Source organism: Amblyomma mixtum, chromosome 3, assembly GCF_055824585.1.
Source record: "Amblyomma mixtum isolate Tamu chromosome 3, ASM5582458v1, whole genome shotgun sequence".
NCBI classification, from domain to species: Eukaryota; Metazoa; Arthropoda; class Arachnida; order Ixodida; family Ixodidae; genus Amblyomma; species Amblyomma mixtum.
In genome coordinates this window covers 411,551,813-411,579,691 of record NC_143014.1, presented here as the reverse complement: position 1 = coordinate 411,579,691, position 27,879 = coordinate 411,551,813, and the positions used below count along the sequence as shown (strand labels likewise).

General features: G+C 48.4%; 1 protein-coding gene across 3 annotated transcripts in view; it reads left to right on the top strand.

Moving 5' to 3' along the window:
* LanB2 (laminin subunit gamma-1) overlaps positions 1-26,788 on the top strand; it is a 121,976-nt gene extending 95,188 nt beyond the window's left edge. For 2 of the 3 annotated variants that reach the window (XM_089584829.1, XM_089584831.1), the window contains 16 exons: positions 1,744-1,971; positions 3,445-3,630; positions 5,120-5,249; positions 7,848-7,960; positions 9,518-9,811; positions 11,080-11,217; positions 12,277-12,468; positions 13,004-13,313; positions 14,181-14,318; positions 15,059-15,236; positions 17,278-17,400; positions 17,721-17,835; positions 18,115-18,314; positions 19,474-19,632; positions 20,319-20,418; positions 23,664-26,788. In XM_089584829.1, coding sequence (XP_089440955.1) covers positions 1,744-1,971; positions 3,445-3,630; positions 5,120-5,249; positions 7,848-7,960; positions 9,518-9,811; positions 11,080-11,217; positions 12,277-12,468; positions 13,004-13,313; positions 14,181-14,318; positions 15,059-15,236; positions 17,278-17,400; positions 17,721-17,835; positions 18,115-18,314; positions 19,474-19,632; positions 20,319-20,418; positions 23,664-23,917 — 2,858 coding nt within the window. In that variant the 3' untranslated portion in view covers positions 23,918-26,788. The remainder of the gene's footprint in view (positions 1-1,743; positions 1,972-3,444; positions 3,631-5,119; positions 5,250-7,847; positions 7,961-9,517; positions 9,812-11,079; positions 11,218-12,276; positions 12,469-13,003; positions 13,314-14,180; positions 14,319-15,058; positions 15,237-17,277; positions 17,401-17,720; positions 17,836-18,114; positions 18,315-19,473; positions 19,633-20,318; positions 20,419-23,663) is intronic. The other variant, XM_089584830.1, reaches the window with a different exon arrangement.
* The last annotated feature ends 1,091 nt before the right edge of the window (positions 26,789-27,879 follow it).

The following is a 27,879-nucleotide window of genomic DNA, read 5'->3' as shown; positions in this document are numbered from 1 at the left end:
GAAAGGAGTGCAAGCAAGGAAAGGTGGACCTGAAGAAGGCAATGAAAGGGAGAAATTAGCAGTGGTTCCGTATGTTCATGGATTGACCCACAACCTCATGAAGATTGGCAAGAGGCACGGGGTCCGGGTTGTTTGCTCTGCACCGAACAAGGCAATGAGCATGTGTGCCCGAGTCAACAGGCAAAAGAAGCAGCAATGCCAGATCGCACACCGAACAAGATTCAGCGAGTGTGTTAAAGGTGTGGTTTATAATATCCCTCTGGCTTGTGGCAAACAATATATAGGGCAGACGGGAAGGTGCCTTAATGATAGGATAAGGGAACATGCATCATCGCTATCAGGTGCCCCAAGCAGCAATCTAGCCCTGCATTGCAGAGATTGTAAAGAAAACAAAAAGGAAAAAAAGTGCGCAAGTGTGAGCCCAAGTTGCATGAAGTTCAAGTCATGAAAAGGTTTGCAGACCAAGTGACACGTGAGATCCTTGAGGCATTGGCGATACGGGAAACAGGACAGCGGTGCGTTAGTACACCATCAATCTCTCTATCAAGAAAAGAAATTTCCTTCTTGAACGAACCCCACGGGAGATAAAAGCAAGATCTTTTTGACAAGGAAACAAAAAGCGCGGGTTTTCCAATAAAATTTTAGTTGACAGTCAGCTTCGTCTACGTTCTACGTGTTCCTTTCTGTGTCTGCGTCTTGTTATTTCGGCTGTACCCACCAAGAAGTATGAACCAACTAGCTCAGTTTTCTACTCTTTTAACACTCTCAAGGTTAGGTTATTTGTAAGAATAAATACCCCCGAAAGCAGATTTGACAGCCGTCGCCACAGCTCAGCAGTAGAGCACCGGACGCGTAATTCGGAGGTCGTGGGTTCGGATCCCACCGGCGGCGTGTGGTTGTTTTTTCTTCTGGTTTTCTAATCAATTAGCTTTAAGCGATAACATATTCAGCAATATTGTAAATTGAACAAAAGCACAAAATAAATTAAAAATCCCCTGTCTCTCTTGGTTTCTGTGGCTGTTGGCTTCTCTCTCTCTCTCTCTCTCACACACACACACACACACACACACGCACACGCACACACGCACACACACACACACACACACACACACACACACACACGCACGCACACACACACATATATTGCCGAATTGATGGCTGTTAGCTGAATGGTGAGCCCTTTAACCTTGAAATCAAAAATATAAAGTTTATTAGTTAATTTAAGTTCTTCTAATTGCCGCCGCGGTGGCTCAGTGGCTATGGTGCTCGCCTGCTGACCCAAAAGACGCGGGTTCGATCCCGGCCGCGGCGGCTAGAATTTCTTTGGAGGAGAAATTCTTGAGGCCCATGTACTGTGCGATCTCAGTGCACGTTAAAGTACCCCAGGTGGTCGAAATTTCCGGAGCCCTCCACTACGGCGTCTCTCATAGCCTTAGTCGCTTTGGGACGTTAAACCCCATAAACCAAACCAAACCAGTTCTTCTAATTATTGATCCATATCAGGTACATGGTGTCCGCCTCCCTGTACTATCCAGCTCAACAACGTGTCTCTCAGTTTTTAAAGTAATAATCTGCAAAGATTTAAAAAAAAATCACCCTGTATGCGCGCACACTGTCACCATCAGAGTTGGAATAACGTTAGATGCATTTTGCCTCTCTTTCGTGTTTGTCTTTTTTTTTTCTTTGAGCCAGTGCTGTGGTTGCATCCTGAGTGCTGCGCGCACAAACTTTCGCCCCGCGCAGGCACGGGCTTCATCGACAACATCCAGCTGCAGTCGGCGCAGCGCTCTCCGTACGGCAGCGAGGCCGCTACCTGGGTCGAGATGTGCACCTGTCCCGAGGGATACGTGGGACAGTTCTGCGAGTCCTGCGCGCCGGGCTTCCGCCACGACCCGCCGCGGGGCGGCAAGTTCTCCCGCTGCGTGCCCTGCAACTGCAATGGACACGCGCTCATCTGCGAACCGGACACCGGTCAGCCTGTCCTGCACACTCTGCACTCTTAATGCGCTGCAGTGTTTAGGGTTCATGAATGGCGCGTTCCTTTTTACCTCGGAGAAACAAGGCCTGAACATGACTATCTGCAAAAGCACTCGGTTAGGTAACTGCTATAAGCTCGGTCCTGTAAAGAGCTGTAGGAAGGCTGAGCTGAACTCGTCAGTTTAAAGGTAATTTATCACGTTTGCTTGCATCTCGGTCATTAACCGAGAGTGCTCGATAGCCAAAGGTCATTTTACCCTTCGCTTTCGAGAGCCAGAGCGCTTTCGCGTGTATGCGTTTATTTGAAAAAAATCGGCGCGAAACAGGTCCTTTTAAAGCACGTTTTCTTCAGTGGCTGTCAACCCAGCACTGGCATTTATAGTTTCGTTGTGCACTCTTGAAATATCCTGTTTGCCATAATCGTTGAACGTGGCGAACAGCAGTAACTCTGGACAAAGAAAGTCTCCAAAATGTTGGCATGAACACAGTGAGCAGTTATTACTCGTTAAGTTTCTTTCGTCATTGCATAAAAGCACCTTAATTATTAAACCTTATTCGAGAGTCTGGTGAATGAATGGCTTGCAAAGGATTCATCAAGTCTTCTTCTCATTAACCGTTGGAATTTTTGAAATCGATCCACTTAACTTCATATTGTTCTTATCACAGCACTGCTGAATCAGTTTAACACACCTTTCGAGTCTAGCATTTTAAGGTGTTTTTAGCTAAAAGTCTAATTCTGCTCTCACATGGCTCTTTCTGGTGCATCTTATCACTAACGGTTTATGGCAAATGCGGTCACATGGCACTTCTATTTGGCCGAATGAGAGGTTAGTGCATCGCTGTGTCGAATTTGGTACACGAAAAACAATAAAAGTAATATTATTGTCCGTCGTCGACTCAGGAATGCACCTTGGTCCATTTATACTAAAAGTCGTAAATCTTCACTACGGATGCCAAAGTGCGAGTGCGATGTGATGGCCTGAGACCGAACACACTGCGTACCAGGAAAGGAAACAACGGTGAGTGGTTACGGAGCTCACGGCAGCTATTAGAAGGTAGAAATTAACTTCCGATGTCTTTAACCGTAACCCAGGGGTGTGCGATTTACTTGAATATCAGAGTCCGTAATGTTCGTTTATTCAATTCAGTCCGTAACGAGTACAGGCTTTAGAGGCTTTAAATTAACAGTGTTGGTGGTTTTAGTTTTATTGGAAGTGCAATGGAAGCTTTCTGGAATTCCTTCTATAACATACACTAACCCATCAGGCATATCAACGGCAGGATCACTGCTGGATCCCGAGGCCATACTTACGAGGGAAGACAAGGAAGAGCTGGGCTCCCGCGGGCTCCTGCACGCCAACCCGCGTTGCTTTTCTTTCCTGGGACTCGTCGCGGGCGCTTTGCATTAACGAGTCGGTGGTGGTGCCTTCGCTAACTGCTGCTGCCGGGGGGACTGCGTGGGCGTAGGGCACTGCATCTGCCAGCATAACACGGCGGGCGAGTTTTGCGAGCGCTGCGCGCCGCGCTTCTACGGCAACGCGCTGGCGGGCACCCCGGACGACTGCCAGCCGTGCCCGTGCCCCGACCAGGGCGCCTGTGCCGTTCTTCCCGACGAGAGCGTCGTCTGCCTCGAGTGCCCGCAGGGATATTCCGGTGGGTGGCGCCGCCTAACACCTCTGCCATGTCGGCGGACCAGTCTTTTTCTCTCCACTGTTCCTAGCCAGCGAGGCCAAGGCGATTGCCGTCGTGTACGTGGCAGGGGTGGTCCGCACTGGCCAGGAAATTTATGGACAGAACGCAACTCTTACAAATGAACCGGAAATAAAGACTTAGTTCGTTTATCGACCTTCTGAGAACGTTGCAAAAGGAGCACTGAAACGAAACTCGGACACATGCCGTAGTCATATGCGCTTGCAAGCCACCTTGGCCTCGTTGACGAAGCGCTGATGGACTAATTGTGGGCCGCTGCCAGGTTTGACCTTTTGACCCCGGCGAGTCCGGTGCCTTTCTCTGCTGCTGTAACCCAGACATCGCAGAGACTAAGGCCCTCATCTCACTGTTTAATGTGGCTATCGTGACATAACCTTTCCTCTGTGAAACCTTTCCGGCGGGTGAGTTTTACATAACAGTGCTTCTTCACAAATAAACGGGTCACAAAACCTAACTGACTTCACGAGCATAACGAAATGGCCATGACACTAAGTTAAATGAAACTGGCCACGTGTCCAAATGAGGCTGTAACCTGTGGATAAGGCACTTCGGTATAGTATCTAAAAATCCACAAGATGGAAGCAATGGCTAAATAAGTGGCTCTATATATGCAAGGTAACTAAAGCAGATATAATGTAGTGTAATCCAGATTTTTTAAATATAGTAAGATGCGAAAATTGAATCAGAAAATCAATCTGCTTTCACATTGTTGCTGTAGGACAAGTTGCACGATTTGAATAAGCCGTACAGGAGTGCTAACATAATTCTGGTTCTTCCGTGTGCCCTACATAAGTCAATTATTCATGACACACAGAAAAAAAATCAGACTCGCAGATGGTAGGCTATGACAGATTATGATGATCAGATTATGACAAAAAAGTCTTCAGCAGGACCTTGTTCTTGCTCTCGAGATTCACACTTAGTTTAGATACGAGCATCACCCATTTGAAATTCTTGACTTCTGGGTGAACAGTCAGGTTCAGTGTGTACCCAGTGAAACCAGAAAGGCCTTTTCTCCAAGCTATGTGATTGAAAGGTAAGTAGAGTATCTTTATTTTTGCCTTTGCTTTGTTTCAACACAAAATCCGCCGCTACAAAAGTCAATTTAAAGTCATGCTAGATGTTAGTTCATAGATTCTGCCTCACGCTGCAGAGTTTACAGACGGTAGCCAATATTTGCTCATCCAACAGCACTAAATACAATAATCAACAAGACTGCCAGACGTGGGTTGAAGTCCCACTCTGCCAGGGGCAAATTTTGTTGTTGGCAGAAGCATATGTTTCAAATCAAAGGGCTGAATGACGAATATACCAGGCTGAGTGGACAGTAGTGAGGGCAGTGGGTAGGAAACAGAAAGCGAACTAAATGAGCACGATAACCATACCTGCCAGGGCAAACACAAATGCCCACTCCTCTTGCGCACCGCTGTAGGAAGGAGGTGTGACCTGTGCTTCGATGGGCATTATGGTGACCCGCAAGGAAACTTTGGACCCAAGGTACCGTGCAAGAAATGCGAGTGCAACGACAACATCGACCCCAATGCTGTCGCCAACTGCAATACGTGAGTTAATTTGTTTTGTTTTCATCTTTTAGAATGCCCTGTACAGAGGGCAAAACGCTTGTCTAGAACGACCGTACTGTGTGCTCCGCAGCTCCCAAAGCCGCCGCGACCAGGAAGGAACAAAATGACCATGAAATCGTATGAGTTTGAATGCACATGCTTACATCAAAACCACTTTTAACCGAATATTATCGCTAGATATCGGGTGTTAAACCCGAAACACGCCCATAACGCGTCCTAGACAAGCGTTTTGCCCTCTGTACACTGCATCGCTTTACCACTGCGGCAGAGGCGTTAGAAACTCCAACCACCGGCGAAGGTCACAGAGGCTGCAGTGTGCCCGTTGGACAATCGTTTACCAGCTACTTGTCGCTTGGTCTACGTAAGCACACGCGTTTCGAAACACGCAGTTAACTGGCCTCTATTGTCGACTGAAAAACGGTGCAAGGCATATACAGTAGCAGCCCATTCACACGACCTTCAGGGGACCGAGCGTAACCTTCGTATAGTGTGAAATCTCGCACAATTCACGCATTCGCGTAATAAACGCACCCGCTACTCTGCATGTCAGAATGCAAACTTTTTTTCCCGCGCGTGATAAAATCGCCTCTTTTCGTCCTGTGAGCATTCCTACCGAGACCGTGGTGTCACGAGAAACTTCGACGTCGACGAGGCGCGGCTGCGCTCCGGTCACCGCGCGATGCGTCTCGAAGTCGATGTTTTGAATGACGCGCAGAAATGCGGCTACTCCTTGTTTTCGATGGCGTTTTGCGGTGCACGGTACGAGCATACCGGCGAAGTGTCTTGTTGCTGAGGCTGCTCCTAGAACCGCCGTCACTCTGTCACTCACCTAGCAGCGTATCCCTGAAAATCGAGTATGCTCGGTGTATACTGGCAACACGTACCGTATAGACTCGTGTAATGGCCGCACGTTTTTTTTTCCCAGATCTGGGGTGAAATCGGGGATACGGACATTAGACGCAGAAAAAGGCAACTAAATAAATATTTCCGGCGGTAGCTGCCTTTATTATTGCCAAAACACTCCCGGTCCTCCTTCGCCGAACTCGTCGGGATTTCGGGCTCGTCCGTGTCCAAAACATCATTCCTTGTCGTCGTCCTCGTCCTCCGAACTCGTCGGAACCTCAGGCTTGTTCTTGTTTCAGATGAAGTCATCCTCCGTGCCGTCCAGCTTATTAGATATGCCTGTTTTTCTTGGTCTCGAACGTAACCACGGCAAATCACGGCAGCAATGCGTTCCGATTTCGAGTTTGCACATCATAGGCCTTGGGCTAGCGAGGCAACAGTAGTAAAACGAGATGCGCGAACAGACGGCTATGGCTGAAAGTGGCTTTGGCTATTCTTGGCTGTTCCCGACGTGCGCAGCGCTTGATTTCTGCGCCCCACCTGGCGGCAGTAACCAGAAAATGTTCTGGATTTCATGCACCGCACAGTAAATGATACTGCCAAAGTTCCTAAAGTTCTTGGTGCGGCTTTTACTCGGATAATTCTTAAATATATTTTTTCGCGATTTTTTTTTTAAAGTTAGAAGTGCGGCCATTACATGAGTGCGACCATTACACGAGTCTATACGTATGTTGGCTAAACTTGGAGTACCAAAAGAGAAGTGGGTTAAAATGATGGTGAAGACTCTGACGCAAGCAATAGAAAGGCAAATGATGGGTGTAAGAGTAAGAGAACGGAATAAAGCTGCGTTGACTGGAGAACAAATGCGACTTGATATCTTAGTTGGAGTAGAGAAAAGGAAATGGACACAGACAGGGCATATCATGCGCAAGGCCTGTGAACGGTGGCCTGTAACAGCGAGAGTGGATATGGAGCGAAGGAAAACAGTTAACATAACTTGGCTGACGATGATAATGTGTGGTAGACTGAGGAAAGGTCGATGCGCAACATTGTCATTATAACCAGGAAGCGATAAGGTGCTTTCGTGCTGATGCCTTAAATTAATGACGGATGCTGTAACAACAGGTTGTGACCAAACGAATTGCATTGTCCCTGAACACGGGCTTGCCGGAAAGTTTCCTGCATGGCCGAAGAACAAACTAAAGTTTCATGCCATTCCAGCCTTTAGTAGGCCACACGACAGCTCAATCTCACCTGAGAATTAAGAGGGCGCTACTCCACTTGCGGAAGGCACGGAATAGATACCAAAGTTCTCTAGTGCACACGTCTTATCATGACTGCGCTTGATTCGGGCTAGCGGCGCTTGAAAGCACCAGTCTCGTTTTCTTTCATTTTTAGGGACTCTTTTTTTTTTTTTTCATCATAGCCTTCCCAAGCCTGTGTGAATGGCGCGACATCAAAAAAAAAAAAGTCGTAAGAGGTGCATCAATGGGAACTCTGGCTACTCTAGTCTAGTTTGGCGGTCTCAAACTAGTCATGGGATTTTCACTGAAACATTAGTAGGATCCTGGCCATTGCACACGGTGACGTCGCTGACCGTACTTGGCGTTGTTGGTGTCAAGCCTGTGAGGGAGCACTGTGCATACTTCGAATATTATTCGAAGTATTAAAAGCGCAACAGTTGTGCTAGTACCCTTTGAGCAGCCCGCCTCCTTGAAAACTGTCTCCCGACAGCACGACGGGCCAGTGCCTCAAGTGCGTGTACAACACCACCGGCTTCAACTGCGAACGCTGCCTGCCGGGACACTACGGAGACGCACTGGCCGTGCCCAAGGGAGACTGCAAACGTGAGTGTTTACAGCCACGCGGAGCTGTGCAAAAGCTGCCTAGGTACTGCCGACTTAGAGCTTTGTCGTTTGCGAAGCTTTTCGGTTAGCCCATACTTGCTACGGGCGTGGGTCTCGTCGCAGCTGTGGTAGCGGCCGTGTAGGTTGAATAAGCGAAATTAAGGCGAAGCGGAGCCACTCGCAACATGTTTATGTAGCTCTGTGGCCCATCAGAAACGTGAAGGGTCGAGAACGGCTGGAAAGAAAAAAATACAGAAGCTAACAAAACACAAGTAGAAGCGAAGAAAAACAGGCCTTTAGCTGAGGGGAGATAGTCTGACATCTCTGTTAAAAGTTCTTGCGCTTTTCTAACTGCGACAGGATCAGAGTAGGTGAACTAAATAAAAGGCGGTGCATGGGTGCATACGTGTCACTCCCTTTCTCTTTGTGTTTCTTTTCTAGGTAAAGTACTTCCGGTACTTGTTCGTTATGAGACAAGTTCATGATCGTACTTTCTAATTAAGTTTTATCTTAAGAGGTATGCCCATATTTCGCCCCCACAGAGTGCGGGCTCTGTGAGCGCTATGCTTGTGTGTCTACAGAGAGGCGAAACTTTTTGTGAAGGATGCATTTGGCATCCTTTCCTCTCATCCTCGCGGTGGTAATCGTTGCTGTGGCAATTAAAAAAATATCAGGTTGCTTTAGTCACAGTTTACAGTGAAAGCGAAAGGGATTCTAACGGGACCTCCTTCCCGACGCAGCAGTGTGTTCGCACTATAGCCGAATACAACTCAAGAATGCAGCGACAAATGTCCCCGAAAGGAGGACCTCCAGCCAATGGCGTCTACCGATTGTCATGACGTGCGGTTTCCATTTCAGGGAAGCACCTTCGAACCACCTGTGATAAGGCTGTTGCATTTCGTGTCATTTCATTTACGCTAATGCATAATGCATAATGTAATGCATAAAAGCATTACACAAAGGAGCAAAAAAATGCAAAATTAAAAGAAACGCTCAGAGGAAGCAAGGTATACTCTTTGTCGTTATATTTACTCGCACTGGATGAGAACCTGCAGCTGGCTCTAGCAAATCTGGGGCCTATCAAAGATTCCCGCGCGTACTAGTTGCGCGTCCGGCTCACTCCTGTGATTGCGTTAGAAAGTGTCGGCAGTCATGCAGCGTTCAAACACGCTAATAGCTTTCAAGACTGGACCTCTGGCGCCAACTGTAGCTTGTGTTTCAGAGCCAGCAAACTGAGGAGCGCGGTGTGCTCGGTAAGATAGCAGAGTGAAAGCGACAAGAAATAGAAAATAATAAAACAAATTATGGTAACTTATAGCGCTATTGAAGCTGTACCATTGTGACTCAGTGGTTTCCAAGTTCCTGTTGGCAAGCGCACGAACGCGTATTTTGATTTTCGGCCGTGGCGCCCCCATTCTCTGGCAGTGGACGCTCCTGCACTGACATTGTGCTCTGCACATTTTTGTAGCTTAGGACGTAACTGTAAACCGTAGACATCCGCCACCTCTTTTTCTAGAGAGAAGTGACGCTTGAGTTTGCCGGTGTGTTTCCCCACAGCGTGCGACTGCCACCGGTTGGGCTCCCTGGAGGGCTCCGAGTGTGACCCCCGCAACGGCCAGTGCGCCTGTAAGCCCAACGTGGCTGGCCGCCAGTGCGCCCAGTGCCGCGAGGGATACTGGAACCTGCAAAGCGGCGACGGCTGCGAGGCCTGCAACTGTAACCTCGTCGGCTCCTACAACCGCACCTGCGACCAGCGTACGGGCCACTGCCACTGCCGGCCGGGCGTGACGGGCAAGCAGTGCGACCAGTGCCTGCCCTACCACTACGGATTCTCGCCTGACGGATGCGTGCGTGAGTGTCATTGCGCGCCACTTCTGACGTCACCTGGGGAGATCTGCGCGTGTGAAACAATGGAGCGCGAAAACGAATGCAGTGAAAGTTATAGCGCACGGAATATTCTTACCGACTTCTTTTTTGATAGTTTATAACGCGGTGCCAATTTGAGTTAGTACTTTTCTGGACTGAAGCGAGTTAGTCACCTACCCGTACTTGGATCCCACAGTCTAAAATGGTCGAGTCGCATGTGTTCTTTCTGAACAGTGGCTGGGTTCCGTGTCGTACCGCCTAACGCCACGCACACGAGAAAAGGAAAACCTGCTGGACAAGGGGAACTATGGACGATTCTAATGAATGCATGTCTGGCCCTGCTAACACTTTCGGCCGAGGCTTGCTTTGTTTCTTTTTTATTATTGTTTCTGTTTTAAAAGATTATGTTTTGTTATGTTCGCGCGAACATCCTAAACAATGTACACACTATGTCTTGGCAGCCGCCGCGGTGGCTCAGTAGTTATGGCGCTCGGCTGGTGACCCAAAAGACGCAGGTTCGATCCCGGCTGCGGCGGTCGAATTTCGATGGAGGCGAAATTCTAGAGGCCCGTGTACTGTGCGATATCAGTGCACGTTAAAGAACCCCAGGTGATCGAAATTTCCAGAGCCCTTCACTACGGCGTCTCTCATAGCCTGAGTCTCTTTGGCACGTTAAACTCCATAAACCAACCAACCAACCAACCCTGTCTTGGACCGCTGTTCTGAAGTAACGCAGTTTTTCAGGTTCCATACAGGCACAGTGAAGTCCCTCTGCTTTGGAGAAAGCCGTTACAAAGTGTTTGCGTGGCAGTAGGGGTTCTAACTGTATTGTTCTTTCTGATTAACCTGCTAAGATGCTTCTATACTTCGCTTCTTGAGACAGTAACTAGCAGTAATTGCAGTTAATGGCTGTAACGGATTCATGTAGTTGTCAAATGGCAGAAACATTTCATAAGTCAGCGCTTCATTGCACTTTCTTCTGCGGGGCTGCGCACGGTTCGTGTGTAGTACAGTACGGACATAAAAATTGGGAGTGTTGTTAGTTGTTCGCACAAGTAAACCGAGCAAGAAAATCCGGACAAAGGAAGTAGACAGGACAATTTTGAAACCAGCGTCGCCTTGTCTGCTTCTCACTATTTGTCTTGGTTTTTGTGCTCGTTTAACTCATTCATACAGAAGTCAAGTCTCCAGTGGAGAAATGTGCCAAAGCACCTTTGTCCATTATCCCCCTCTCCCGCACCCGTCTTTTACAGCGTGCGACTGCGACAGCCAGGGATCAGTGTCCCTACAGTGCGCCCCCGACGGCCAATGCGAGTGTCGTCCCAACGTGGAGGGTCGCCGCTGCGAACGCTGCAAAGAGAACAAGTTCAACAAGGAGGCTGGATGCGTCGGTGGGTGTTTCAGCGCTTGCAGCTCTCCCTTCAGATATGGCTCAGCTACCGAGATCTTAGTCTAGAGATTTTGGGGTCTCGAGACGTTGTATCTCTCGTCAAATGACCGCTGAAAATGCCAGAGTGACTGCTAGTCACCATCACTCGACACCAACTTCCAGCACATGGTGCCGCCAGCGGACGCGCTTGCGCACGCTTAGATTTTGTGTAATGTTTCGTTTACAGCAGACGCTTGGGCGAGTTGGTAATCCTTGAGTGTAGACAGCGCAAAAAAGACGGGGACATGAGAAGAACACAAAGACGAGCGCTGCTTAGCGCTACTTAGCGTAACTTTCTGGCTTCTGTGCGGACAGTACACTCAGTAAGAAGGGTTCGACATTTGAGGAGCGGAACTGAGCTTCCGGCCATCCATTTTACAGGACTGCATGCCTCATAATTCAGTGTTAAAGACATAATACTTGAGGTCACTTCATAGGAAGCTACTACTTTTTCGTTACTCCTGCTCACTGCTCGCGGCATAGAAATCACCTTAGATATTTGTGCACTCATGTGAACATTTATACGCAATGCATTAAAAAAAAACCCTGTCCGTACCCTCCTTGAGCAAACTATAGGCGCGGAGACCTTTGTGATTTTGCGGGAGGAGCGAAGTGCTGGAGAATATGTAAATCTTCCTGTGTTCAAACTCGCCTACGATATTTTCTTCCTGATGCTGCACCCGTCGTTATTGTGAATTGTAAAACAGTGCACTCCTTGGACCTTGAGTACTGTACTAGAAGTAAGGGAGTAGCCTAAAATCAAACTCGTAAGTTGTGCTATCATACTCCTCACAGTTGAATATTTATTGGGGACCAGTACCAAGCAGGGATCGTTAGAAGTAAAGGTTGTAGCCGGAGCAATGCCTGAACATAACTGCCGCCAAGAGCACGTGTTTCCGGAGCAATATTTCTCTTGCGTGCACGTGGAAGCTGCCTGATTCGCTAGCGCAGAAAGTGCGCACTGTGCTGACCGACCGGCTTTGTAGCATTGGCGTAATTTGGTCTCCGCGCATGCTTGCAGACTGCCCCACGTGCTACAACCTGGTCCAAGATGCGGTGAACGAACACCGGGACAAAGTGGCCGAGCTGGCGCGCCTGTTGGACAACATCGAAAAGAACCCGCAGATCGTCAAGAGCGTCGACTTCGAGGAGAAGCTTGAGCAAGTGATGGTCATAGTGAACGGCCTGTGGAAGGACGCCAAGCAGGCCTCTGGTGAGTCACGGGTCGCATTAATGTCCTCGAACACAGTGAATATGATTTTAGTTCAAGAGCGCAACGACACGAGGCCACAGAAAGAGAAGGGACAAGACACAGCGCATATTCATGTTGTGCTCTGAATATGCGAAAGGCTGACGTAGGGCTTCTCCCGGCGACATTCAGATTCTTATACTCCTTCTCGCTATGTTTGTCGAAGAGCTTGCAGGGTCACCAAGTGAGTTTAGGCAGAGATATACAAAAACAAAATCGTCCTTCCTATGCGCACGATACAGGTTCATGACGTCGCAACTTCTTGCCGACCAGAGAACACCGATCGCACTGTTGCTTTGGGATTGGCGACCAACCACACAGAAACAGCACTTCCGCTGCGTGATACCCCTACTATGGGGAGGTCGCTTTGCGTAATTAAAATGCTTTCCGTGGAGTAGATACGGGTCAGTGGAAAATTTTAACCATATTCGAGTGAAGAATAATGATGTCATGTTGCTCGCACTTTTTTTCTCTCTACTATTCCCCGCTCGCGCGCCAGGCACTGGCGAGAGCCTGGCTGAACGACTCGACGAGCTTCTTCGACGCATCAAGAAGGTGCAGGACATTGCTGGCAAGATTGGTCTCGAGATTTCCCTGGCCGAAAACATCGTCGAGGGAGCCGAGCGTAACATGACCAGCGCGGAGGCGGTCGTCGAACGCATCAAGTCCACACTGACGCAGGCGCAGAAGTACCTGGAGGAAGAGGCCCAGAACGCCCTTAAACGCGCACTCGAGCGCTCGGACCGCTACGGACAGCAGTCGGAAATGATGTCCCAGATCGCCCGCGACGCTCGCCAGCTGGCAGACCAGTGGGTGACACGCTCGCTTTTTCCCCCTGTGTGTTGAACCCAGTGCAACGGACTGTTTAGGAATTAGTTTCACCTGTGGCAATGCTTCCGCCGTGGCTGAGCCAAGTTTTTCGCTGCTTTTTCCGCTGGTGCTTCCCAGACGTTAACTTTTCGGAAGAGTAGGACATTTCGGTGTCATGTTCACCTGAGCACCAGTTCAGTTTTTATTCACCTCTGATCAGCACTGCGTGGGCAATGACGGGCTGGAGAGGAACTTAGACAGGGATGCTAGACGAAAGGACTACGGAATGGGACTAGATTTGCGCGCTGTAGTCACCGACATGCGTCTTGCATTGTTTTGTTGCGGTCAGAGAGAAGGTAAATTTTGAGTTCAGCGTCTGTCCATCGGATGCCTCTCATTGACCGCGCAAATTGTGCAGAGACTGCGGTGTCTACGCACCAGCGAGTGTGGCAGCGGTTCTCCAGACTTAATCTTGTATATGGCTACTGCGAACGCGTTAGCTCTGCATAGTTCCTCACGGATTTGCAAGAATTAATTGTTTACAGCATGTGTCTTCCACATTAAGGACAGCTGCCCAGGTGAATTTGGAGTCCGGTTTATAGAATCGAATTTGTCTTTACCAGAGACGTGTTGAAGACAAGGCCTTTTCTTTAAACGTTGACGCCGAAAAGAGGGTCGATCTCTGTTATTTCATCGTTCTCGCGATTGCTTCCAGCTTGCAGCTGATTCTCGTTCGCCTTAGCCACTGGTGAAGCGTGCCAGTTGACTTCAGAAACCGCCCCACATTGAATCGCTTGTGGGCAGCTGATTGCAGTGTGCCACACATCCGCGCCCACTGCGTTGCCCACGCGCTCCTTACATTGCAGGCACGAGACAGACGCCGGCGAGATCGCACACACGGCTGCAGATGCGCTGAACACCACGCAGGAAGCTCGAGCCATCGCCGAAGGAGCGCTTAGCACTCAAGACAAGACGGAGAGCGAGATATACCAGCTGAAAAACAGGTGCGGGAATGTGGTCTAGCAACGTGCCCTACCTTCGAGTCACCTTTCGACTTCTTACATTACCCACCTGCCTGAAGTACTCGCTTAGCCTGCGATCCAATGGTAGAAGACAGCTGGCGAAGGCATAATGAAACTTTCTTGTGCGGGCTAACGGCAAGTTAAAAGCGAATGAAGGTACAAAACGCTGGTCAATCCACTTTGAGCACCTTTAGGTGCTTTATGAGCGCTTGCTTTTATCTTCGGCCGTTGCCTAGCTGTTATCGATGAACGAGGCTACTAAATACAAGGTCAACGACGACGTTGGTCGTAAAGTAATCGTTTGAATTCGTCTGGATTTTCAATTTTCAGCCGCGTTTAGCGGATGGTGTCAGTAGAAATAATTTGCTTGGTCCTATCATAGAAATGTGTGGGACACGGGCCTCTACATGGGGCTTCAGAGATCTGTGATCAGTCGCCTGGGCAGCCGACGAATCTCGATGCGTCCTCGGTCGCCTTCGTAAGCAAAGCTGGCCTGATCGTAATGCATAACAGTGTAATTTTGTGTTCCTTACGATCTGACGAGGTTATGCATCATAATTATCGATTCGGTAGTCACGGGTCAATAAAAAAAATTGCAAACGCAGAAAAAAGTCGGTACTCCCACAGCGATGATCTCGGTGTAGCACAGATGTGAGCAAAAAAAAGAAAGAATAAAAACATGCTTTGGCTGACACCAGCGCTGTCTCGGCTGTGCTGTGCAGGATGCGCGAGATCATGGACCTGATGCTTCGCACCAAGAAGATGGCCGAGGAAGCCAAGGAGGAAGTGCGGAAAGCGTACGACGATGCCCTCCGAGTCCTGTCGGACGCCACGTCGGTCCAGATGCCGGAGATCGATACTGACGAGCTCTCCCGCAAAGCGCAGGAGATTATCGACGAGGTTGGTGTTCGTGACCGCGGAGGGGCCAGGCGCCCCTTCCTGGCACTGGTCGCAAAGTTGGTTCGTCGCTACCGTATTGCAAACGCTGCGTGCGCATCCTCCTTGCGTCTTTTTTGAGATCAGTACTTTTACAAAATGCCGTGGATCACCGCCGCTAGATCCTACTGAAGATTGAGCGAGCGTGCCTAGTTACTCGGACAATCGCTTGAGGCTGGTAGCCGTCGCGAACAACCTTCACCTGCGGCTTCATGCGTATGCGTTGTTGTTAGTTATACATATTTTAAAGTAGACATCACATGCTACGCAATGCCATTGACATTGCGACCACGGCATTAAATTTTGGGGTTTTCGCCGGAAACGCGTGCGATTTTGTCTTGCCTTTGTTAGTGGAATGCGTACGAATGTTTCTGCTCTTGCGCATTGCTGTTTTCAACGCAGGTACGCGTTTAGCGGCTCTGTCGAAATATGTTTCGTCCGCGAAATTCTGTGCACCACTTTTTGTCCTTGGCGGGTGCCTTCCAGAGACGGGGCTGAGCGCGTCGAAGCAACCGCACACGTCGCTCCACTAAAGGCTTCTCTCTCTCTGCACACTTCATCTTCTTTCCTGTCACCTTTCGTATTAATTGCCTGCACGTTTCGATAGGGCTTTTTTTTTTTAATAACACCATCACTAGGAGGTAAATGACCCGCACCGAGACGAGACTAATGCATTCCTCATACTGCTCTGTGCTTACACTAATGCGTCACAAGCAATCATTTGACCAGTGGACCAACATCGACTTTTCTGTAGTCACAGTGGGTCGTTGAATCGTAATATAGGGCTCCGAATATCACACGTATTAGTTATTTATGATGTTGGTAGCTGTGCTGGAATCGTGCTGGAGCTAACAGTTGTGTATGTGGAAAAAAATGTGGCTCGGAAGCACAAATATGACCAGCAGTGACGGACGCGTGCGCATTGCCGCCAACTGGAGCCGATGAGCACCCGCTTAACTGTATGGGAGCCGGTCTTCGCCAAAATAACCATTAAAGCTAGGCTAGTAGGCTTCTGGCATAAAAATACCCTTTCTAGGGTTAAGCTCTTCTCTACATCCTGTCGCTGCCCCTCTTGTGTCTCAGATTAGCACTAAGAGAATGTGTCTTTATGGTGAATTGCACATCTACGTTCTACTATGGGTTTTACTTATATTTAAAAATTCATGGTTTATCGTACTGGCCTTCTTTCTATGTGTGCCATATGGAAAGCATTCATTTGTCAGTAATAGTCATAACGATTTTTTTCAGTGATTGTGACTGTATAAGTTCAAGCTGGGTTCTTCAAAGCAGCAATATGCAGTGAAGCACTCAGGACTTCTATCTCAATTTCATTTGATGGCTGATGCATACCATCGTGTTGAGTAACACGGATGGTTTTACAGCTGAGTTTTTGCCTAAATTGTTACCATTTGTCACTATCGATGCGTGATGATAGAAACGAGAGCTGCTGGATTTCTATGAAGATCGCACTCGGAAATAATAATAATAATATATGATTATTATTAGTAGTAATAATAATAATGTTTATTTTTCGTTGTCTACAAGGAAAGGAGCAGTCGCGAAAAAGCTGCTTCGGAGAGCAGCTTGATGGGGTGACTGCCCCCTTACTGACGGAATTTGGCAGCATAGGATAAATCAACCAATTGAATTATTTACATCAATAAATAAAAATTGAATGCAATATGAGTTAAAGCACAAAGAACATCAAGGTACATTATGTAAAAAGCCCTGATGAGGACATTGACATACTGTTCATAAAAATATTTGACGAATTTGTTGTACAGGAACCACTGTAAAATCTCTTCGACTATTGCGTGAGTGTTGATTAGAATGGGAATCCTATAGCGAAGCATCTGCTTGCCATAGTTTGTGCTACAGCCAGTAATATGCCAAGTTCTGGATTTCGGACGTTATGTGTACTGACGTTTTGTTGAAGCCAAGAAGTTCGAGCTACTGGAGGTTATTGCTCGTGGGTCTCACGGCCATCGCGGCTTCCGCACTGCAGGCTGGTCGCATCCAGAAGGAAGCGAACGAGCTGCTGGAAAAACACGCCGCCGTCTTGGAGCGAGTGGGACCGCAACGCCAAGAGGCGGAAGACCTTCTCGCCGAGGCACAGAAGCAGCAGCAGGTATGCTACTCTTTGCTGTATATACCCGCAGGGCAAAAAGGACACGAGGCTGCGCAGCGAAATACTGCTGCGTAAGCGTTTGCGGACATGGATTGCTTATCTGTATTCACCCCTCGGGTCATCTGTTGATATTGAGAGGTACGGCACTTTTCATCTGCGGCTGCGGAGAGTTCCCTGAATGTTGTTAATATTCTTTTCGGTTGATCAGCCCAGTGTTGAGACGGGGCAAAATGAGGTGGTAGCTTTGACGAGTATTTTAAAACGGCTCAGACGCTTACTAAGCCAAGCAAACAAGCCGTATTCTCCCGTTGCCCTCCTAGATCACCGACCGTCTGCTGGCTGAGACAGACGCTGCTTTCACCAAGGCGAAGGAGGCAGCCGCCGAAGGCGAGAGGATACTCGAGGAAGCCCAGAACACGCTCAAGGTGCTCAAAGGTATGTCACTGGGGATGCAATATACGTTGAGAGATGAGTCGCAGTCACTCATCGATAAACTTGACAACTGTGAACAGAATTGTTGTTTCAGCGCCAGCGTAGCAATAGTAATGATGCCGTATGCAGTCAGGTGCCCAGAAGGGTGAGCAGCGTAGCTGATGACAAACATATGTTATGCTCAAAGCGCGCCGATTAATGTCGCTGCGTGTCGAGTAGCTGAGGGAGAGGAAATGATCGTGTGCTGTGAGGTTGCGGCAGTAATCTGTGCTGGTGGCGCAGAGTTCGACGAGAACGTGAAGGCGAGCAAGGACAAGGCAGGCGCGGCGCTGCTACGTGTGCCGGAGATCAAGGCGCTCATTGAGGAGGCAGAGAACAAGACACGTGACGCCAGAGGCGCACTGAAGGACGCCGAGGCGGATGCCAACGCTGCCAGTGATATTGCCAAGGAAGCTCAGAGAATCGCCGAACAAGCTTCTCAGGTAAATGTGGGCCACTGGGCCTCCTTCGTCTTGCATTTCTTTTCTTTTCGGAGACTAGAGCGCCAGCTGGCGGAGCTAGTGTTCGCGAAACACGCGTGACGGGGCTAGGGCTATCGGCCGTCCCGGAGTGTGGAATCCCGAGTCCCGACTACGCATTAATAGTCAAGACATGCAGTCATCTATCACATGTCTGCTTTTAGTCGTTAGACTACCACTTAGCGATGAATTCGGCAGTGTGAAGCGTGATTTCAAAGTTGTTTTCGGATACAACTCAAGAACGAAGCGGTGATTCAACTGCCTTGCAGCTGCTAGTGTGCCATGTCAGCTGGCTAGCAGGTGCAAGGTCACTAAACGCAACGTCATGAGAATAGGTCGACGCCTTTGCTTGGAGGGCCTGCTTTCGAGGGGCAATCATCGCTCCGTTGTTGAGTTGTACCCGGTATGGAAGAGCGAAAACTCACAGCACAGTAGATTTTTTATCATTTCGCAACTGTCAAATGTCTGCAAAGTTCATTAATCAGGTACTATGTACCCTTCGTTTGTGACCAAGCGCAGAGTTCGGTTGATTGTAAAACCTCGTGGATAGTAACTGGTAGTGAACGCGAGTGGAGCTCCATAGCACCACAACATGATGTCTAAGCAAACATTTCGTCTAAACTGCGTGGATTCCAGAAGTATATTCTAAAACAGGAGTGTGCCGAGAAAGCTGGTAGCAGCCATGTGTCACTTTTTCAAAGCCTACAGGCATGGAGGCATAAACATTCTGATAACATTAGTTAACCTCATCTCTTTCGATACTGGCGAAGCCGGCCCCGTGCGTGTCGAAGAAAAAAAAGACAAAACGTCGTGAATCACAGAAAGAATGATGAAGATTTGAATGACCAGCACGCAATTCGCCGATCACGAATGGTGGTAATCGGAACGCAGTAGACGTGTGCCACTGATACCGAGGCTCTAGATTTATGACATGCAATGAACACTTATCTAGAAAATTCATGCTCATTTCTTCGTACAGCTCCGAGATAACCAAACAGGGTGTCGGAAAAGTTGTGGCTCAGCATACGTTTCGTGGTTGTTTAAGAGCGGCATGTGTACCTGAACGGCGCCTTGCCACTTGTGACCGGGTCATGATTTGGCGTCTTGTTCACCCGCTACGCAGGACGCAATTAACGTCCGTGACGAAGCAGACAGTGCGAAAACGTCGGCGCGCCAGTTGGGAGACGAGGCGGAAGAACTGGCTCGCAAGGTTGAAGACACTGACGAACGCATGCGCGGATTCGAGGAACAGGCCCGCGGGGACATGGCACTCGCCAAGGAGGTAAGAGCCGCTGTGCCGCCGACTGACTCGGGCGGTTAATTTCGGACAGGCAGTGTCATACTCAAACACCAAGCAGTTGTGCATTGTATTGCTTCTTTCCGATTTTCATTTACGGGCGGTAGGCTGCTCGTACACAGTCGATGTATGAATGAAAAGCTGCGACACAGCTGTAAGCTGCTCGCAGAGCTGGGAAAGCTTAGAAGAGTGGATGAGTTCAGATGGAACGCTGGTAAGCATGGCCTGGCTCGGTTACCATATCAATTCACCCTATTATTTTTTTTCCGTGGCCTGCCTTTGGCCCATACCCGCCGCGGTGGCTGAGTGGTTATGGCGCTCGGCTGCTGCCCCGAAAGACGCGGGTTCGATCCCGGCCGCGGCGGCTGAATTTCGATGGAGGCGAAATTCTAGAGGCCCGTGTACTGTGCGATGTCAGTGCACGTTAAAGAACCCCAGGTGATTGAAATTTCCGGAGACCTTCACTACGGCGTCCCTCATAGCCTGACTCGCTTTGTGATGTTAAACGCCAATAAACCAAACCAAACCAAGCCCTTGGCTCTTGCTGTTAGTGCAGCCAGCATGTTTTGAAGATAGCTTACCTCGGACGCGATTGCAAGCTTATAGAGTTAACATAACAAATTGCTCTGGAGATGTCCTCACACATCGTACATGCGTGCTCTGCTCCACAGGCCCTGGAAAAAGCGAACGAAGCCAGAACCGGTGCCAAGCAAGCGTCGGACAAAGTCGCAGCAGCTGCGGCCACAGTCAACGAAATACTCAAGGCCCTGGGTATGCACTGACAGCAATGCGGTCACTTTAACACGGCAGTATTGCCGGAATGAAGCGGATGACGCGCAAAGCTCAATAGACCCGCGGGAGAAACTGCTTTGCGGCGCCACATCACTTTTATGATTCGTTTTATAGCAAAGAAGAAAAAAAGCACGTGCTTGTTGTACATATTCGGTGAAACCTACCCAGTAGTTGCTGTCACCGTGTAACAGTGGTAGCAGCATTTGGCTAGTGTGCGTCATACCTGCTCTGCAGTGGCAGTTTCGACGAAGCCTTCTTTCTCAGTAAGGAAGTGGCTATAAGCAGTCTATTGCTCGGACAGCTCTTGAGGCTTTTTCTACACAGCATATGCTGCTCTTGCCAGATGTCTACTCCTGCTGGGCAGTTACTGCAATCTTTCTTACATTATAAAACAAGGTAAAGTTAATTTACTTGGCCAAAAGATTTTGTATCTGGTACATTATTCTTATCACCTGCAAAAGTTTCTTGAAGTGCCTCTGCCTCAAGCAAAGTTCCCTACCTAATGCTTTTCGTAAATAGCTGCCCCAATATTGACAGAAAATTGTTCTGCAGACAAGTAGAAACAGTTTTTATAGCCAAGACCGGATTTCTTATGGTAAGCAGCAGTCTTTTCGTCATAACCCAAGCAACCACAGATATCCATCGGCCGGCCGTTGGCCGTCCGTTTCGGATGTTCCGGACGGCCGACGGACGTCCGCGAACAGCCGGTGGACGTCCGTCGGCCGTCCTATAGGCGTCCAAAGGGACATGTTTGTCTGCCCAACGGACATCGATTTCGGACGTCCGTTCCCGGATCTTTCTCGGATGTTTGCATAATGGCACATGCATGCTTTCTTCGTGTTCGCGGGGCAATAAAATGAAAAAGCAACTGAAAGTACAGCGAGAATATTTTATTTTGATTGTACATCAGCACAGGACTGAGTTACTGTGAAGTGTGTAACTCCTCAATAAGACGTAAAACTTCGAGCGCACACCCATCTTCCTACTTCCATGATGAAGCGGAAGCGAACAGCTTTCTGCAAAAAATGAAAAGAAAAAGGTTAGTACTCAAGCCCACGCCAAATCTCAGTAGACCATGATAAATTCAAAAATGCTCGGCAACTTTGTTATTGGTATTCACGTTAATGAAGCCCAAAATAACACAGGCGTGAGAGACGCACCGATATAGTCATCATCCTTGACACCAGAAGGTATTCTATGCTTGCAAGAGGCCAAGAGCTAGGAAATTGAGCATTTTTCATGACGGCACCCGCCCTACAACCAACCTGTTACATGCTGCAGTCTCTAATTTCAGAGAAGTTCTGCCCTCCTTTCCCTAGACTCAAGCAAAAACCAGTGTCAGGACTGCTGACAAAAAGATTATGCCTGCGCCAAATTGCAAGAGACCATGATAACTTCAAGAATGTTCGGCAACTTTGCCAATGCTATTCATGTTAATGAAGACCACAACAGCACAAAGAGGCGAGAGACGTAGCACAAGTCTCAACCCATCTGTAGCCCACACCACAGTATAGCCATAACCTAACTCCAACTCTCCCGCGAGAGAATGTTACAGATCCTGCTCCATTGTCATAAAAGTAATTCCCAAGCAGTGTACTGTAGTACTTACCTCCGTAGGCCATGCCGTATCACACTAGGCCTTCTTTCATCCGAAGTCGGTGTAGTGGGATATTCCAGCGTTCCAGGAGGGCTTCAGGCGCTTGCCGCATCCTTCGAATTGTTCAAGTTACACACCACTTTCGTCCGCAGACTAAAAAAAGCCACACATTCTAGTAACAGAGCTCAAAAGGGGCACCACGCTTCGCACCAAACTGACAATGCCGCCATTACGCCGCTGCACTCTGTGGCTGATGGATTGGATTGGGCTGACTACAAGCTGCATTTATGATGATGATGATACCGGAGTTCGGCGGGAGTTTTGAATTTACAAGTGGTTTCAATCGCGTTTGACCACGGCGGACACGATGTCGCTACTGATTTTTAGATGTTTTCTAGATGTAAATTAGTAATTGATTTACTGTAAAATTGTGCAGCACTCGCTCCTACCCTTAAATAAATTTATTTCAGCAGTGGCCCTTGCACTGCAAGTATATGACTAGGGAATTGCGGGAATTCACAAAAGTCCTCAAGTTAAACTCTGCATGTCATGGAAATAATTTCTCCAAAACATCTATGCAGATATTAACGCAATTTCGCGCACACTAGCCAATAAAACTGACAAAATTTCCTTCGCGAATAAAATTTTCTAGGTTAAAAAAGCGAACTCTACAGTATATACTTGAACGGTGCGAATTTTCTGTGTGAGAAATTAGAAAAAACTCTATACTCATATCCTGAGAATATACTCCACCGTACATCCATCGGACGTACACCTTGTCTCTAATGCGGATGTACAAAAGCGGATACTGTCCGTACGTCCGGCGGATGTATGAATACGGATATCCGAAATCGGGTTGTGTTCGTACGTCCGATGGACGTCCGATCTCGGCAAAGGACGTTCGGATCTAGCTCGTACGTCCGACGGATATCTGTGGTTGCTTGGGAACGCTCATGAAGATGGTGCAGCGTGCGACATGTAAACTTGGTGCCATGATGTTCACAATTTGCACCAGCCCTTAGACGACGGAGGCGATCCGATTCATCTCGCCCCTCGGGACGCTTCGACAGACATGTTTCCCATATGAAAATGCGAGAAATAGCCGGAAGTGGAAAAGGGGGAGGGGCAGCACAATTATTGTGTTGCCTGTGAGCACCTCAGTTCTTAATTGTGCCGCCTCAGATGCAGCAAAAGTCAAATGGTGACTCACAGCCGTGTATTGCGTGATGGTAGGAGGGCAATGGCACCCCTAAATTCCCATACAAAGTACGTCTAGCCACTGAATCTACAAGATATAGTTTGTGATTGGCAAGGATCAAACAATGAACAGCAATATAATTTGCGATACGGAGCATGTTTTTGGAGAAGCGCTTTTGGAACTAAGGCTGAAATATTGGGAGCGGCAGCTGAACGAAGCCGCGCAAGCCGCGTGGTGTAGACTGCTGCTTCAGAGGGACAACAATGCACACTAAAATGGCGTCAAAATATGCCAGAGGTGCCAGGTGCCCATCGGACTAACTTTGACTGGCTTATCACCAGACAAACCAGGTGTTCATCAGCGCTGTGTAAAACCCCCAAGAGCGTGGTCTGCAAACGCCGCCCTGACCTTTTTCTGTGCCGTGCGCAGCGAATGTGGACAGTGTGGATCCCAGCCGGCTGGACCAGCTGGAGCGGCGCCTGATGGAGGCCGAACGCGAAGCGGAGCGGGCGCGCCTGGATGAGCGCTTGGAGGAGTTGCGCGCCGCGCGTCAGCAGCAACAGGGATGGATGCACGACTACGAGGCGCAGATCGAGCAGCTCAAGAAAGACGTGGCCAACGTCAAGGACATCAGCGACTCGTTGCCCGATCGGTGCTTCCGACGCATGAGGCTCGAGCCGTGAAGTAGCGGCGGTGCCAGGGACGACAGCAGAAGCATGGGAGTGAGAAGGACGGGTGACATCTGAGCTCGAAAGTAATAGAAAAGGAAGCTTATGTGCACGTTCGCGATAACGGCGCTACAACTGGGGAGCAGCTTGGAGAACTAAACAACGGCGCATTGAGAAGAGATTGGCAATGCTAGAACGTCGTCAATGAGGGGCTAACACTGCATGTGCGCCGACTACTGTTTCTGAATTGTTCGTTGTTCATGAAAAGGAACTGTGTCCACAGAGCTCGCCGATTGCATATTTGTATGTATTTTGTCACATGACGTGGACCTGCTCCACTGTTGTACGCTATCGCAGCAGCAGTGGCTATCTTTGATGCTGAAGTGCTAGCAAGTTGGTGGTTGAACTGCATCAGGAAACTGTACAAAGTGTTGCGATGTTGTATGGGAATCGATGTTTAAATTGGGACCAGTTATTACGGAACAAAGGAGGGATGCTGGTGTTCAGAAACTTCATCCATGCAGGTGGGTTAGAAATTGGGAGGGTTTTTGTTTCAGCCTTGAATTCGCAAGGAGTTCCGGCGTACCCTGCAGTGAATTAAAAGTGAAATGAATCGAAATGAAAAACACTGAAAACCTATTGTTTGGAGATTTCAGCGCTGCACATGCCAAAAAGAATGGTCTGGAAGCAGTAGCGCTCGTCTTGCTTCACAGCGTGGTTAAAACGAGTTCAAACGAAATTGTTCAGTTTACCTGAGTGCCTCCACTGCCTACATAACAAAGCATTTTACGAGTGCAAATACAGCTGATATCTTAGGTAGCCAATGCACACAAGTGTCCTTACATCTCGAAACGGCATATTATGAAGGCGTTGCATTCTAGGGACCTGCTAGAAAGGTGGTTAAATGAGTCAGTGTGATCTTGGAAATACTGTAGAACTACACAGGTCAAAGACACCATCATATCTAGATGGAAACTACTGCCTTGCAGTCAGAAACCCAAAGTCATGTTTTTTTTTTTCTGGCAGTATATTTTATTCCAGCGGGCTGTAATAATGCATCATCAGCTATAAGTCTTTACCAGAGTAAAGGAAAAAATTGATTTCTGAGAATGCTCGTAATCTTAGTTTTGCGACCAGGTGGCTTAGTGGGCAACATTGAGCTGCTAAGGGCAACATACGAGCTCTGACAGTAGCATCAGCTGCAGTGTTCAGACATTACCTGGACCCCATCAGCGCTTAGTGGGGCATGTGAAAATATGCATACCAAAATCATGGACGTCCACCCCAACCTGCAGCTAACAGCCCCTTTATTAACGGAGATGAGTGACCACAGTCCGCTGCCCCGTCTCCCTCGCCTCCTTCAACACACCCAAGGCAGAATGGCTGGCAAGACGCTGCACATACTTTTCATGCGAGACCGTTTTCAAGTAAAATCCTTGATTTGCTGCTGGCAGCCCTAGAAAAGCGGGAAGTACTGCCGAAAGCTGTTCCAGGTACATCGTTGCTCCTCGGTCTTCTGCAGGCAAATAAGCTGTTGTAACCACTTGGCTGGGCACTGGCTGAGTGGGATGTCCGCTGCTCTGCACTAAGACCCTATTCACGAGCGAATCGCCAAATTGTGAGACTTTTTTTCCCGTCCGCAACTTGTCAGAAAACTCGACGTCACTGCCGCCGCGCACATCTGTTCATGTAGGCTGTAGCGCAGTGTAAACGCGTTCCCTTGCACAGACGGCTTTCTATACTACACCATTAGTCATGGAGCGCAAAGCACTATGTACGTTTCCAACCTCCAAAGTCCAAGCTGTGCGGCCAGCATACTGACAATCCAGGGATTAAAAAGTGATGCTCCTAACTGGCAGGCCACCAAACAGCTGTTTTCCTTTTATGTTTCACTGCACGCTAGCCAGTCTGCCAAGTGTGAATATTGGCAGTCAAATCAATTGTGTCACTACTGCCACCGCTGAAAAATGGCTTTGCGCTTTTGCTAAGCTACAGGCCAGAGGTATAAAAAGCGCATTGCCTCACACGCTCAATGAACTCAAACGTGTTCTACAGGCGCCGTACATTACTTTTTCGATTAGATGACCGATGCAGTCCTTTTGGGGGGGATTAGTGTAAGTGCTTTGTAATCAGTACTACGAAATGTATAGGTCAAAAATGTGTCAGCATGCTCAAAACTTTCATCCTGCAAGCTGAACATATATTAGCTGGAATAAGAACTGAAAGTGAGACCTTAATCCGCTTCCTTGTTCAGCAGTATCTGTTACCGCCTCAGTCGCTTATTTTACGAGCGTTGATGCGATCAACGCCCGAAAAGCAAGCTTCTGCAAACTCCCTTGATTCATACGCCTGTAATCTAAACAATCTCGGATGGAAGCATTTCGCGTCATTTCAGAAACTGCATTTGAAAATTTTAAGTTATTGCAGTCGTCCGTGTGTCCTCCACCAGAACTGTGCATAATCATTTCAAGCTATGCCCACTGTGCCTCGCATGATGTCCACTGTGTGCGAACTGCCGCTCTCCTCCAAGGGACAACCACGCACAGAGCATTAATGTGTTGAGCTGCGACAAAACCACACCTTGTTTTTTTTTACTCTCTGCTTGAGCAGGCAAACATCACATGTACAGAGTGCAATAGTACTAAGAGAATGTAGGATGCATCTCATTTTTTGTTTGTTTTCTGCATTTGTGTAACCTTTTGGACATATTACAACTGTTTTGACTTTTTACTCAGAAAAACAAAAAAAAGGTCATTGTAAGAGATCAAAGTACTGGTTGTTTTGAGACTGCCATAGTGTGCTGAATGCCAAACAGAAACCAGTGCCAAAGAATATGTCCCATAATGTTTTTTCATGTGTGCATTTAATAAAGAGCAATTAAACATGTTCTGTACAACTTTGCTTATTCCTCTCAAACCGAGCAACAGTCAGCGTGATGAATGCATAGACGAGCTCTTGCACTGCTATTTCCATAGCTGCTACCAGAAAAATATTCTGGGACTTGTGCATAGCAAAAAATCGGCTTGCCATTGGAGTTTTCGTCCTGACCTACAGAGCTTGCTTGAAACCATCGCCTGTTCCAGAATAAAGCACAACATTATACGCTTGTCTGAGCCAAATATGGAAAAGCAGGCACCTGAACGACTCCACTCTTTTGTTGTTTCGTTCTAAAATTGCAACCACCATGTCTAGAACGTGTGCCGTCCATGGGAACAGAGTCCACGGATCTCCGCCATGTGCACAGTATGCTTAGACTATGTCGAGCGTGCTGGAGAAAAGGAACAAGGCACAAGCCTTACCGCACAGCACAGAGGCAGTTCGAAAAATCGTGGAATTGTATGGGAACGCACGATAATGTCGGTACATAAAGAATTATGACTTGATGCAGAAGTTCCCGGGACACCGCGCGCGTGGCCGCAGGGCCGTACCGCAGCGCAATTATTTTGCCTCTCGCTGGTTTTGAGAAAATTGGTTGTTGTTTAGTACTGGTTAATTGCGAAAGCAACATCTGCGCGTAGCCGCATATTATTGCGTAAGCTATATTGCCCACAGCGTCTCCGGTTCGCGTGCTCTTGCACAACCATACTGCGCATGCGCGAGGAGCAATTAAGTGACGTCACTACGCACAGCTGACCTGCCTCGCCGCGCGCGCTCGCCTTCCTTTCCTTAAAATGATCAGAGTGTAAAACGTTGACTATGCCAACGCCAATGAACACAACGGACGCCGATGTCCTATGGCTTCAGCGTCGCGTTTCTGGCACAGCGTTGTCAACCCATCATGAAAAATCCAGGCGCTAACAAACAACGACACAGAGGGGAGGCAGCGCTTTCTTTGCGGCTTCCGTCGCCAGGCGGATGACTTCTTGCTGTTCGACAGGGGACTCGCTTCGCAGCAAGGCCTCCCAGGCATATCTCTACTTTTAACGAACCGCTGTGTCCCCTCTGTGTCGTTGTTTGTTAGCTCCTAGATTTTTCAT